The 14369-nt window shown below is 40.4% G+C and overlaps 1 protein-coding gene across 1 annotated transcript; it reads left to right on the forward strand.

Annotated features, from left to right (window-relative positions):
* The first annotated feature begins 51 nt into the window (after positions 1 to 51).
* On the forward strand, positions 52 to 11646 carry LOC116377183 (multiple epidermal growth factor-like domains protein 10). Its single transcript, XM_031838759.1, has 7 exons — positions 52 to 174; positions 386 to 610; positions 1255 to 1370; positions 1512 to 1635; positions 5969 to 6013; positions 6113 to 6319; positions 7110 to 11646. Exons 1-7 carry the CDS (start codon positions 120 to 122, stop codon positions 7271 to 7273), a joined length of 936 nt encoding a protein of 311 aa, XP_031694619.1. The 5' UTR covers positions 52 to 119; the 3' UTR covers positions 7274 to 11646.
* Positions 11647 to 14369: the final 2723 nt, after the last annotated feature.

Raw genomic sequence — 14369 nt, forward strand, 5'->3', positions numbered from 1 at the left:
TTACTAAAGTTGAACTAAATTATTACTTTTTTTTCCTATTTCCAGGATGTCCTCCTGGTTCGTATGGTTATGGCTGCCGTCAGGTGTGTGACTGTCTAAATAACTCCACATGTGATCACATGACTGGTACATGTTACTGCAGCCCAGGCTGGAAGGGAGCTCGCTGTGACCAAGGTGTGTTCCATCCTGTTGTCTGTAGTCAGTTCTCAGACCTGTTTTGGGGAATGGTTACTCTAATCAAATCACCTCGGTTGTCTAATTATTGAGAGTCGCCGCCTTTTGATTGAAGAACTACTTTGTCAAGTTTTATTTTTAAAAAATGGACTAATGTTCATTTCGAACAGACTAACTCTGGTTCTACATTTGCTCATCCTCCTGTCTGCAGCTGGTGTAGTGGTGGGCAGCCTCAACAGTTTGACCAGTGCAGCCATGCACGTGGACACCTACCAGATCGGAGCCATCGCAGGAATCATTGTCCTGGTGCTACTGGTGCTTTTCCTCCTCCTCCTTTTCATCATCTACAGGAAGAAGCAAAATGGAAAAGAGCCTACCATGCCAGCTGTGACCTACACTCCTGCTATGAGGGTCACTGCTGATTACACCATTGCAGGTACATTAAAGGTTGACCGGCTTCAAACTGCAAGGCATGTTAGGTTGGTCTTTCCAGGTATCAGTTGTTTCTTGAAAAAAAAAATTTTTTTCCTTAAATGTATTGCTTCTATAACAGCACTTAACCGGGGCTGCTAATCGCTTCCCACGGTGCTGAAAAGAGTAATTAATTGATTTTACAGGAAAAAGGGGATTTAATATTCCTCAAATGTAAAGGTTGCGTCCTTGCCATGGACAGACAATTTGTGAAGTGAAGACAAGATATTTTTTTCTCTTGACCACTCTAAAACATTTCTCTCTTCCCTTACCTACGGGAAGTGCCAAAATAAGATAACATTGTTGAATCTCAGAAATCAAAGGGTACTAACTAAATAAGAACAAATCATGGATGCAAATAAAAGTAAGAGGAAATTAGTTTTTATATCACTTCCTGCATGAGGCCCAATGTTGTTGAAAGTAAATATAAGAAGGTAAATCTACTGCACTTGTACACACACATGAGGATGTGCAGGGATGAAGAGGACTGCTATTAAGCAAACCCAATAAACACTTGTTTGTTGAGATTGAGATGCTTATAATATTGGGTTTCATGCTCTGAAAGCACTGACGAACTTTCTGGTTTCTTGTCACTATCTCATTTTTCAGATGCTCACCCACCAGCATGCGAGGCCCACCCCAGCAGCTATTTTACCAACCCCAGCTACCATACTCTGACTCAGTGCACCAGCTCTCCACACATTAACAATGGTCCATTTGGAAAGGTATGGAAGTGTACTTTGAGTCTATATAGAGGGTCAAATAGATGGCAAAGTAAGAATGCCATGAGAAATGTTTCTATTTATTAATTTTTATAATTATATATATTCCAACTGATGTTTGTCCTTTTCACTTTCATTTTTCAGGCCAAGAGCAGCCAGCTGTTTGTGAAGTTGAAGAATGTAGATCAGAGAAAAAGGGCTCCCCTAGCTGAGCACAACAGCACACTGCCTGCAGACTGGAAACAAGAAGACTGCTTCAATGAACTGGGTGAGACATATAATGCATTAAAGTGTAGTTAATGGAATTATTATACGTTGGTAACGTGGTGGAGAGGTTTATATGCCCCAGTGATCCTGCTGTGTTGTCCGGGCAATAGCTCCTGGTAGGGTCTTCCAAGGCAAAGTGGTCTCAGGGGATAGGCCAAACCAAGAGAGATTCACTGACCTTATATGACTTCGTCATAGAGAGTTGTCGCAATTCGCCCTGAAAAGGGAAAGCAGGGGGTTGTGTGCAATGTGAGCCGGGCGGCAGGCAAAGGTTGGGACAGACTGTCTCTAGGACATAGAATGTCACATGTCTGGCGGGGAAGGAACCGGAGCTGGTGTGGGAGCGGTACCAACTATAGATAGATTTGAGAGCACCTCCATGCATAACACTGGTTCTGGAACCAAACACCTGGAGAGGGCCCGGACTCTATCCATTTCCTGAGTTGTCAGGGTGAACGATGCCGGGCATACTCACAAACCCCGACCGAGCGCCGCTGTGTTGGAGCTTTCCACGTGCAATGAGAGGGTCGCCTCTATGCAAGTGCTAGTTGTTGTGAGGATGTCTCTGACTGTTGTTCGTGCTTTTGCAACAAACAGCAGTTCAGAGTACCCGGCCTTCTTGGAATCTGTGGTTGGCATTCTGGAAATGAGGACTGGGGACTCTATAGTTCTTTCAGGGGGCTTCAGCACTCTCGTGGGTAACAATGAATGGTGATTGGGAGGACCAAAGTGATGGTTTGATGTTGGACTTTTGCCCTAATCCTGGATTGGTCCTAACAAACACCATGTGCAAGCATAGGACGGTGTACTTGGTACCAGAACACCCTAGGCCAAAGATTTATGATCGACTTTATGGTCGTATTATCAGATCTGCAGCTGCATGTCTTGAACTCTTATGTGGAGAGAGGAACAGAGCTGTCAACTGATCACCACCTGGTGGTGACAGACTTGGTACACCCAGGCATGTAGCAAAGATGGACTGAGAATGTCTGGCTGAGGCCCCTGTCTTCAACTCCCACCTCCAGAAGTCCATACTGGGGGAGACTGGGGACATGGAATCCGAGTGGGCTATGTTCATATTCGCCATTGTGGAAACAGCTGGTAGGAGCTGTGGAAGGGGGATCCAGGAGGAGCAATGTGGATTCTGTCCTGGTAGTTGAACAGTGGACCAGCTCTTTGCCGTTGCAGGTCAGTTTGCCAATCCAGTCTACAGTCTACATTGTGGACTTGGAGAAGGCTTATGACCGTGACCGGAGTCTTGTGTGGGTACTGTGGGAGCACAGTGTACCAGGGTCGGAGCTACGAGCCATTCGGTCCTTCTATGACCAAAGTGAGAGCTTTGTCCCTATACCCAACATAAAGTCCATCACGTTTCCAGCACGTGTTGTCCTCCATCAGGGTTTTAACACTGCAAGCAATCATGTACGGTATGTGATTTCATGGACAGGATTTCAAACCGGTTTGTGGACCTCATAATTTCGTCTCTGCTCTTTGCAGATGATGTGGTTCGTGATTTTCGGCAGACACTGGGGCGGTTTGCAGCCGAGTGCACTTATATTTCTGTTTAAACAGATGACCCATTTCTCTGGAGGCTCTTATTCCTGTCTTATGTATCAGTATATATACTGTATATATTGTATGAGTATCTAAATATTCGGGTTTAAAATAAAGCTGAAATTAATTGTCAAAAAATTGCTGAAAATTAAGAAATGGGAGACTACCCGTCTGAAAAATGTTGAAGCCCGAAAGCATTTAAACTGCACTGCTGAAAACCCTTCTAGTTGAAATGTTTAACTGTGGTGTCTGTAGCTGAAATTATGAGGAAGAAGAAGGCTTTGAAAGTTGAAGAAGTATAACAGGATTTGAAGATTTTCTCCATAGAGATCCCATTCAACAGAAAATTGCAAAAAGCTTAATTCAAAAAGTTTAAAGATTACAAATATGAAAAGTCAAAGCACCCCTGTCCTGAAAGAGCTGAACATTTTGATATTTGAACAGTTTCTGTAGCTTAAAAAAATGTCAGCAGTAGTGATATTTGTAGTAATAGTAGTAGAAGTTGTAGTTGTAGTAGAAGTAGCATTAGTAGTAGAAGTATTAGTATTTAGAAGAAGTAGTAGTATCAGTAGTAGTAGTAATAGCTGTAGTAGTGGTCGAAGTATTTAATATATCAGTAGTAGTAGTAGTAGTAGTAAAAGTAATTTCAGTATTTGAAGTAGCAGTAATAGCAGTAGTAGTAGTACTAGTAGCAGTCGTACTAATAGCTGTAGTAGTGTTAGTACTGGTAGTAGCATGAATAGCAGTAGTAGCAGTTGTAGTGGTAGTAATAGCAGTAGTGGGAGTAATAATATTGATGGTAGCAGTAATAACACTAGTAATAGTAGCAACATCAAAAGTTGTAGTAGAAGTAGTAGCAGCAGTAGTAGTAGTAATACTAGAAACATTAGCAGCAGTAGTAGTTGTCGCAGTATTAGTAAGAGCATTCATTATTTCAACAAAAAAGCCTAATTTTGAGCTTAATGTTTACATACAGTTAATCCATGGGGCTTTTATTTTGAAATGGGGTGTGGGGGGAGAAGGGGAGAGGAGATGGACTCATATTGTTAGATTAACACAAACAGGTTATTAAATGACAGGCTTCATCACAAGCATTTCAGTTAGAATTCACTCTGTGGGGCTTTTATTTTGAAATGGGGTGTGGGGGGGGAGAAGAGATGGACTCATAATGTTAGATAAACACAAACAGGTTATTAAATGCCAGGCTTCGTCATAAGCATTTCAGTTAGAATTCATTCTGTGGGGCTTTTATTTTAAAATGGGGTGTGTGTGGGGGGGGGATCCTCTAAAGATCTCTAAGAACCTGAATGACTGTATGAGAGAGAGACACAGAGAGAGAGAGAGAGAGAGAGAGAGAGAGAGAGAGAGAGAGAGAGAGAGACACACACAGAGAGAGAGGAGTGCCTGCGAGTCTGTGTGTTTATCAACATCACTAATTAGCTTAATCAGAAACACCTGTGTCCTTGCAGCCTTTTCATGGAGATTAAACAGGGAAACACCTCTCAAACAAATCCAGAGAGAGCGAGAGAGCGAGAGAGAGAGAGAGAGCCTGTGTGCGTGTGTAACTGGTTGCCATGGTGACGACGCACCTGGTGTTAGAGGCAGACTGATTAAGAAACATTACAGTAAACAGTGATTTTGAACAAAGCCCCTTTTAACAAAAAGCAGGAGTCTGAGTGCCAAAATATGGATACCGTGAGAAAGATAAGACTCTGCCGAACGCGGTAATGTGTTTTTTATGTTTGTGGTGTTAAAAATGTGAGCTCCAGAGCAATAGACAAAACTGGTAACGTCTGCTTTCTTTGAGAAATGAGTGGTCAGATTTAACATGGAGTCTAATGGAGCAGTTCGTTGGAGTTCATGTCGCTCTGCGGCTCCTTGAGCCAAATGTGTAAATCTGTGGGATTCCACAGACATCTGTCTACGACAAGGACAAGATTAGCTACTTCTCCATCAAAAATGATGCATGAAGAGTGAAGATTGTGGCCACAGTGGCAAAAGACAAATGTTTTTTTCACAAGAATCTCAAGCTGCTCTTCACTCAAGCGGTGACATCACGCACTCTAAGCTGCGCAATACACACCCATTATAAAGTCAGAAAAGGGCTGAAAAAATCATAAAAGTTAAATTGCTGCAGTTCAAAAAGTGTAAAAGATATCAAAAAGCTGAATAATTCTGCAATAGCTCAGGGTTTTCTCAACATTTTAAAGTTGAAATGGTGCTTGTAGCTGAACGTATGAGGAAGTAGAAGGATTTGAAAGTTGAAGAAGTTTAAGAGGATTTGAAAATTTTCTCCATAGACATCCCATTCAAAATAAAAATTGCAAAAAGCTTAATAATTCAAAAAGTTTAAAGATTAGAAATATGAAAAGTCATACCAGACATGAGCTGAAAGAGCTGAACATTTTGATAGTTGAACGGTTTCTGTAGCTTAAAAAATGTGGAAGGAGTTAAGTAGCAAAAAGTGTACTGAAGAAATATAAAATAAGGAGGAATAAAGATTCGAAGAACAATAGTTGGAATGCTTAACAGTGACCGAGGTATCTGTTCCACTTCAGACTATATCTATCCACCTGATCGTTAATCCTAAAAGACAAATTTTCATAAGCCACTACCATTGTGGATGGGGATGTTTAGTTATGTTCTTAATCGAGAACATACAGTTCTTAATCGATCTAAGGAACACGTGCTTTAGCCTAATCTTGCCATAATAGTCTTCCACATAACTTTTGCTTCCACCATTCACTGACCTTTCTAATTTCTATTTTTCCTCATTCCAGGAGCCTACGGAGTTGACAGGACATACATGGGGAAATCTTTACGAGGTAGGTCCTGTAAATACACATTACATACATATGAACTACTACAAATAAATGAACTGCTGGAATTCACATCTCACTGGCTCCTCTGTCTATGTCATCCAGATCTGAAGGGCACACACTATCATGCCAGCTCCTGCTCCCTCAACAGCTCTGAAAACCCATATGCTACAATAAAGGACCCTCCCACGCTGACAGCCAAAAACACGGAGTGTGGTTACGTAGAAATGAAGTCACCGGCCAGACGGGATTCACCATACGCTGAGATCAGCAACAACAGCCCCACCAACAACCGCAATGTCTATGAAGTTGGTGAGTAGCTTATGTTTACATTTGTTGTTGTCATTGTCAGTGCTTTATAGAGTATGCTTCAATTGCATTAACTACATCAGAATCAGAATCAGAACCGTTTATTTTGCCAGAGTATGTTGCACATACAAGGAATTTTTCATGGTGGATGTGCATAACATTACATAGTAGTCAAGTCAACATAATATATTTAGTTCAATGCCTTGAATCACAAATTTGCCTCAAGGGGCTTCACAATCTGTATAGCCTCCAACACCCTCTGTCCTAAGATTCTCGAATCAGATAAGGAAGAACTCCTGAAACCTCTTGGTTTTAGTCTGTCTCATTTTAATTCATTTCCAGGTTGCAAAATCTGAATCCTACCACTGTGTTCACCATGGATGTATAAAGAGAACTGGATACAGCGTTGAAGGCGGGTTCCCGTTCATTCCTATGAAAACTTCTCAGCGTATGAAGCAAAAAAAGTTCAACAAAAAAATTATCGGGATCTTTCAGCAATCTTCCACATCCATGGGCCCACTAGCGTTTCCTTTTAGCCCCGCCTCCAACTTCGGTCTCGGTCTCATTAACATGAAGGAAAGAAAATAATTCTGGATTCAGCTATTAGTGCATTTTGGGACCTATATTTAAATAAGGGTTATTGAAGTGTTCGTACTTGTAAGTTGATTCACCTCAACTTAAACTCCGAGTTCAGTGCTACAAAATCTTTCAAAATGTCGGTCTGTTCCTTTAAGGTTACAGCGTTGTACTTTATTCTTCCTGCGACTGTCAACTTGCCTGTCTTTGATTTCAGAGTCTGTAAGTACCATCCAGCTGACTGGAGACAGCAATGGCGACATACAGTTTGGTCAAGATCCATACGATCTACCAAAAAACAGTCACATCCCCTGTCACTACGACCTCCTGCCAGCCAGAGAGAGTCCATCCCCAGAGCACAAGGAGCTGGACAGTAAATGATGCCACAGAGACTCAGTACAGAGACCAGGTCTCACCTAAAGTCTGCAGCTTCGGCACTAGCTGTTCCACTTTATACCCACAACATGCTTTCACTTGTTTTCTTGCTGTTATACTTTGACACTATCGTTGTAATTATGTATCATGGCTTCATTCTGAACAAAGTGGGTATTTAAAGTTCTGAGGTTAGTTTTGAGGTATAGCTGTTATTTTTTACAGCCATTTGTGTACTGCGATGAAGTCTTCGTAGGTCATTCCACATGCCTGGGGGGTACAGTCTGTAAGTATACTTTGAACGAAGCTGTTCATATGAAGTGTGACCACTGCTCACGGCAAAACCTACCTGTTCCAAATGAGCACACATAAAGGCAGACTAAAAAAGCCTGCTGCCACAGCCTCCTTCTGACTGCCTCACCGATCTATCTCCAAGAACTCAGTGTCTTTTGAGTGTCTTGTAGTCTCAATGCGACATATCATACAAATGGCGATACCACATTCAAATGGCGGCGAAGCATTTGTGGTGTTACACCCTTAAAAAGTGACCTTTATATACCTCTGCACACCTGGTTACACCTTCCTTCTTAAAATAGGGCGTGATTGTTGAATTATTCCACAAGGTGGTTTCAGATATGTTTCAAGTATACTGAAGCCTATATTGTTTGCATATAACATTCAATACCAATCAAATCTCTATTTTTGTAACAACAGTATTAGCAATTATATTAGCAATATTAGCAATTATATCAAAATATTGGATGTATGTTAATGGGTTTTTTTCATGAAGAAGAATAGTTGTCAAGCTGCTGACAATGTTTTTTAAGTTGGAATAGTCAATGTTGGATTAGCTAACCAAAGGTACAAGTTCTATTTAAATGCTATTTTAATCAGCGTAGTTCAAAGCTCTCTAATTGTTTCATCCAAGAGATTCCGAGCTGAGCCTCTTCTCATTGTAACAGTACTTGATTTTAAGTAATTTTCCACTAATTACAGATTCTTGTAGTTAATCAACACACCATACAGGATAATATAGTAGATAGAAGACAGTTATTTCATTTAATCTTAAACAAAACAAAAACAATAATTCATGGATACTATAATTTATGAATATCATATTAGTCGTACATAATGCTCAGTGACCATTATCACCACTCAGTCCATATTACACATATTAATTATTTGTCCTGTTGATTGACTTATCCGTCTTGCTAAGCCATTGCAGTTCATTTAAAATAACCATCAACGGTGTGGGTAGTATTACATCAGGACAGCGGAACCAAGGCTGGATTTGAATCTGAGCAACTCTCCTTAGGCCTCACGTTCAGTGAGATCCTTACCCCCTTTCCACCTTGCATTAAAATGTCTCGTATCCAGATTGTACCTAGATATGATGTGATCTGATTACATTTACACCTGGTATTAATGTGTCTCCAGTGTCCGCATTGAGATCCCAATCTGTCCATCTCAAACAACCGAACGTCACATCCTCCGATCACTCGCATTGCAGTCACGACCAGTTGTAGCTATTCTCCATTTGCTTAGCCATTGCTTCATACATGGCTTGATTGTGATATGAATTGGCAAGTTTTGCTTTTATTCTTTCGTTGGACCAAATTGAAAGCAGACACTTGGTCTCATCTTGACTCAATCCAAAAATGTCTTGAATATCCATTTTGACAAGTAGTAGTTCAGCTCGCCAACTGGCCAGTGGCTGCAATTAAGTCACGTGCAATTAAGTTTTTCTATTCACATTTTTGTATGTGGATTGAAAACACAATTGCATTTACACTTGTGGTCACAATGCGTCCCTGACCACCACCAATGGTGGTTTGGCCGATCAGATCACGATCTGTCCTCAATATGTTTTGGGTGCCTTTAAACCTGTACTTTTATGAGGTCAAGCACTATCCAAACAGAATCTAATCACTCAAAAAGCATTTTAATTCAAGGTGTAAGGGGGTCCTTGTGTTAACATGTGATCGGTGTTTGGATATCTTATCTGTATCAGGTCAAATATATTGATGCAGGTGAAATTGCAAGCACATCGCAATCTGATTGGTTTTGAATTGGCCAGGCCACACCTGGAGGTCATCTGACTTACACATTGATCAAATCTCCTGCACCAGCTGTAGGAGACTTTTGGGGGACCACTATAATGAGCAATGTGTGAATCCTGTGACCAACTTTCTTCCAGTATAAGTAATGTTAGCCTAGTTAAAAAAAGCCTGCAGTAGCCTTCATCTGTCTCTCTCTGTCCCGTTATCCTTGCCTTGCATGTAGCTGTCCTGCATAGAGTATTCATCATTGCTTCAATCAAGGGTGCCTACCTAATTTGGATTTCAACATCCAATCACAATGTTGGCCGAATCGAGATAGAATCAAAATAACAAAAACATCCATAAGAGTCCCAAATGTTCAAGCACGGTATTTACAGCATCTACTTTAAGAATTTTCTCAAAATAAATGCTTCAAATTGGTATTTGTAAAATGTGTCTGACAGAATATAGGCTACGGTCTCTGCCACTGACTGAATTGGTTATTTGTGCCACATATACTGTAAAATGCTCATCACAATTTCCTATATTCTGTTATTTATCCCGTTTAATTTGATAATATTGAAAATAATGCATTACGTTTTGTTTGTTGGCTCATTGTGTTGATGTACTGAATAATCTTATTTTATGCATGAATGGAGTGTTATTACCTAGCCACTAGATTTCGCTAGATGGCAGCAAATGTAGGATTACAACCAATGAGTTGATCAGCCCAGTATTGTTCAGGAAGCATTTGAAGCCCTTTCCCACTGCAGGGACCCATAACCCGGGCTCTGTATTGACTAACCTGAACGTTTAAGAACCTTGTGAGCTTTGGTACACAGTTGTTCCTTTTGTCTCCACTGCATTTTACAAACTGCAATGTTTTGGTTAGAAAGCATCAAAAATGCAAAAGAGAGACCCACTTCATCATTATTGTGTGACAGCTTGGACAGCTTCAATATCGACTTTCTCTCTTGTTTATATGAAGATGAAGAATCCATGGCACTGCTAGGGCCCACACAAGCTGGTCCAAAATAGGGTCCAGTGCATTGAAGTACTTTGTCTTTTTTTGTTTGCTCCCCTGTGCACATTTGATCCTGTTTTATTATTTAGATGTTTCCCTGCACTGTTTGGCTGTGTATGTCTGGACATCATTTTGTTTTCAACTGCTGACTCTTTCTCCTTCTAAATTCCCCCCTTTTGCCAAATACTATTGAGGGCCTGGGCCTGTTGGTTTGGTACTTTTTTTTTGGTTGTCCAACTCCATACAGTAAAACCATGGTGGTTATGACACATGGGCTTGATAACACCTGGAAGTTCCTGAACCTTGCATTTAGTGTCCTCTCCTGAGCAATGCCTACATTTAGTTCCACAACCAACCAACAAAACCTTTGACAGTGGCTACACTTAAAGTAGCGTTACTTTATGTTTTTTGTGTTAACACATGTTAACTATCTTACATCACTGACTGAAAGTACCTGGAACTTTGTATCACCTGAGCAGAGCCCAAATTTACTTCCAAGGACTAGTCCCCAAATCATTCCATCTTCATCTTGTCTCATCGTACCACTTCAGTAAACATCTTCATACCACCAAATGAACCCAGTCAACTGAACAATAAGACTAAACACAGTTGCTGATCTCAATTACTGTGTAATTTAAAGGGCTTATGAAACGCTCTAATGAAATGCAAGCTTAAGCTGGACTTTGGCTTTTTGAAAGGATAATAGCAACAGGACCAGTTATTTTTATTAATCTATAATGAGCATTGACATCTATTGCAGGAAATGGTTTCTTTTGAATGATTGTTTCTTTCTCTGTGTTTCCTATATTTTGAATTGCCTAAATAGCAAACAGTCTTAAGCTGTTCTGAGTTGATTTGAAATGTTTGTAATATATTGTACATAGTTTGATCAGTTCTGTAAAAATATTCACATCACCCAGCGATGTCCGAAATAAAAACTGGAACAAATGTGGCTTTTGGTTTAGCACTGACTCTTATCCTCTACAGATACTGCATTTCTTTTGAAATACTTCCTTGTGTGGAGATTATTGTGTATTAAAATCACCACTAAAGTGATTGCTCTGAAAGGAATGCTTGAGATTTACCCAAGATTAACAAATACATCAAATTGATTTGTTTCTCTTTAATCGTCAAACTCTAGAAGAAGAATCATTTACACACAAGCTGCCAATGCACACTTGTTCCCCAACAAGGTGACAAGGATTTAGCCACAACCACAATGGATTCTGTTTTGTTATGTTTTTGGGGATTTTTATTTTTCATTATAGTGCTATTTGTGCAAATGCTTTAGAATAAATTGACATAATATGATGAAATTATTTGGCATCTTGTGGAATTTGTGAGCACTTTATTTTGACATTTGGAGTTTTGATACTGTTGTTAATAGCGTATAAAGCCCTGAGAGGCCTCCCCCCAACTTATCTATCAGATCTCTTCTGCCCCATCCCTGGTGGTGAAAGAGCCTTTGCAGTCAGTGCTCCTATGTGGAATGATGTACCTGAGGAGATCAGGACTTCAAACTCTGTCTCATCTGTAAAATCACTTTTAAAAAGAGAGGGACTAGATTAGATGCACACAGGGAACTCTTCAGTACGCTTTAGTATTAGATTTAACCGTAGTTTCAAGGAATTTAGCAGTGAGATGTGAGCGGTAGGTGTCAGATCATTAGTGAACATTTTCCAGTGTCATGTGGGCTATTACTGCAAAGAAAAAAGAAACAAGGGGAAATATTGGGGCGGTGGCTATTTAGCGGTGCAAAACCAAACATTTTTACATAAATATGTGCAACAGGAATATATAAAATACACCTAAATGAAGATTGAGGAGATTGATTTAAAAATGAATACCACATTACTTGAAGCGGCTAACCAGTCCATTTCTAAAGGAAGAATGAAAGCGAAAAGCGGTCAGGTGAGTGTGGTAAAGTAGTGAAAGAAAGGAATAAAGCTCTCAGGATATTATGAAGAAGTCCTACATTCCGCAATTCAATTAAATATAATCAAACACAAGCTAAGGATAGGAAAATCAGACAAAATTGAAAACAGCAAAGCTGGCAGACCTTTTGTGGTTCAATTGGTGGATCAACAGCTGTGGGAGATGCTTGGAACTTGATTAAGAACATTAGAGGAATCAGAGGGGAATGGCAGTATCCAGTTCTGAAGATTGGGGAGGAAGCAGCAGTGTCTGACGAAGAGAAGGCAGAGATGATAGCAAATGCAATTACTCAAATCCATAGTCCTGATCACTTGACTGAGTTGATGAGGTGTTCCTGAACCCAGCAGACTCTCCTCACAGTATGAGAAACCATCAGAGGAGAAGACGCACCAGGATGACCTCTGACCTGAGAGCTCCATCAGCATCTGACACAACTTGAGTCTACAAGAAACCCTTTACTGATGGATCACATGATCTGGACAGTTTACACACAAGTTATGGCTTTGCTACATTTTGCATTATGTATACCCTATGTTTCAATGTCAGTCTATGAATAAAGAGCTTTATAATCAGCAGGGTTTTTGTCATTTTTATATTTACAATGAATGATCTTGTGGTATAAGACAAATATAACGTGTTATTTCACAAAGGTTTTATGTCGTTACTCTGTTTAAACAGGTGATATGTATAATATATATAAATAACTATATTTTATGTAAAAATACAGTTGTGTGAAAAAGTGTTTGCCCCCTTCCTGATTTCTTATTTTTTTGCATGTTTGTCACACTTAAATGTTTCAGATCATCAAACAAATTTAAATATTAGACAAAGATAACACAAGTAAACACCAAATGCAGTTTTTAAATGAAGGTTTTTATTATTAAGGGGTGAAAAAAATCCAAACCTACATGGCCCTGTGTGAAAAAGTGATTGCCCCCTTAACCTAATAACTGGTTGGGCCACCCTTAGCAGCAACAACTGCAATCAAGCATTTGCGATAACTGGCAATGAGTCTTTTACAGAGCTGTAGAGGAATTTTGGCCCACTCATCTTTGCAGAATTGTTGTAATTCAGCCACATTGGAGGGTTTTCGAGCATGAACCGCCTTTTTAAGGTCATGCCACAGCATCTCAATCGGATTCAGGTCGGGACTTTGACTAGGCCACTCCAAAGTCTTCATTTTGTTTTTCTTAAGCCATTCAGAGGTGGACTTGCTGGTGTGTTTTGGATAGTTGTCCTGCTGCAGAACCCAAGTGCGCTTCAGCTTGAGGTCACGAACAGATGGCCGGACATTCTCCTTCAGGATTTTTTGGTAGACAGCAGAATTCATGGTTCCATTTACCACAGCAAGTCTTCCAGGTCCTGAAGCAGCAAAACAGCCCCAGACCATCACACTACCACCACCATATTTTACTGTTGGTATGATGTTCCTTTTCTGAAATGCCGTGTTTCTTTTACGCCAGATGTAATGGGACATACACTTTCCAAAAAGTTCAACTTTTGTCTCGTCAGTCCACAGAGTATTTTCCCAAAAGTCTTGGGGATCATCAAGATGTTTTCTGGCAAAACTGAGATGAGCCTTTATGTTCTTTTTGCTCAGCAGTGGTTTTCGTCTTGGAACTCTGCCATGCAGGCCATTTTTGCCCAGTCTCTTTCTTATGGTGGAGTCATGAACACTGACCTTAATTGAGGCAAGTGAGGCCTGCAGTTCTTTGGATGTTGTTCTGGGGTCTTTTGTGACCTCTTGGATGAGTCGTCGCTGCGCTCTTGGGGTAATTTTGGTCGGCCGGCCACTCCTGGGAAGGTTCACCACTGTTCCATGTTTTCGCCATTTGTGGATAATGGCTCTCACTGTGGTTCGCTGGAGTCCCAAAGCTTTAGAAATGGCTTTGTAACCTTTTCCAGACTGATAGATCTCAATTACTTTGTTTCTCATTTGTTCCTGAATTTCTTTGGATCGCAGCATGATGTCTAGCTTTTGAGGATCTTTTGGTCTACCTCACTTTGTCAGGCAGGTCCTATTTAAGTGATTTCTTGATTGAGAACAGGTGTGGCAGTAATCAGGCCTGGGTGTGGCTAGAGAAATTGAACTCAGCTTTCCAAAGAT

Source organism: Anarrhichthys ocellatus, unplaced genomic scaffold (genome assembly GCF_004355925.1).
Source record: "Anarrhichthys ocellatus isolate YVR2014 unplaced genomic scaffold, GSC_Weel_1.0 scaffold989, whole genome shotgun sequence".
In the NCBI taxonomy this organism is placed as follows: Eukaryota; Metazoa; Chordata; class Actinopteri; order Perciformes; family Anarhichadidae; genus Anarrhichthys; species Anarrhichthys ocellatus.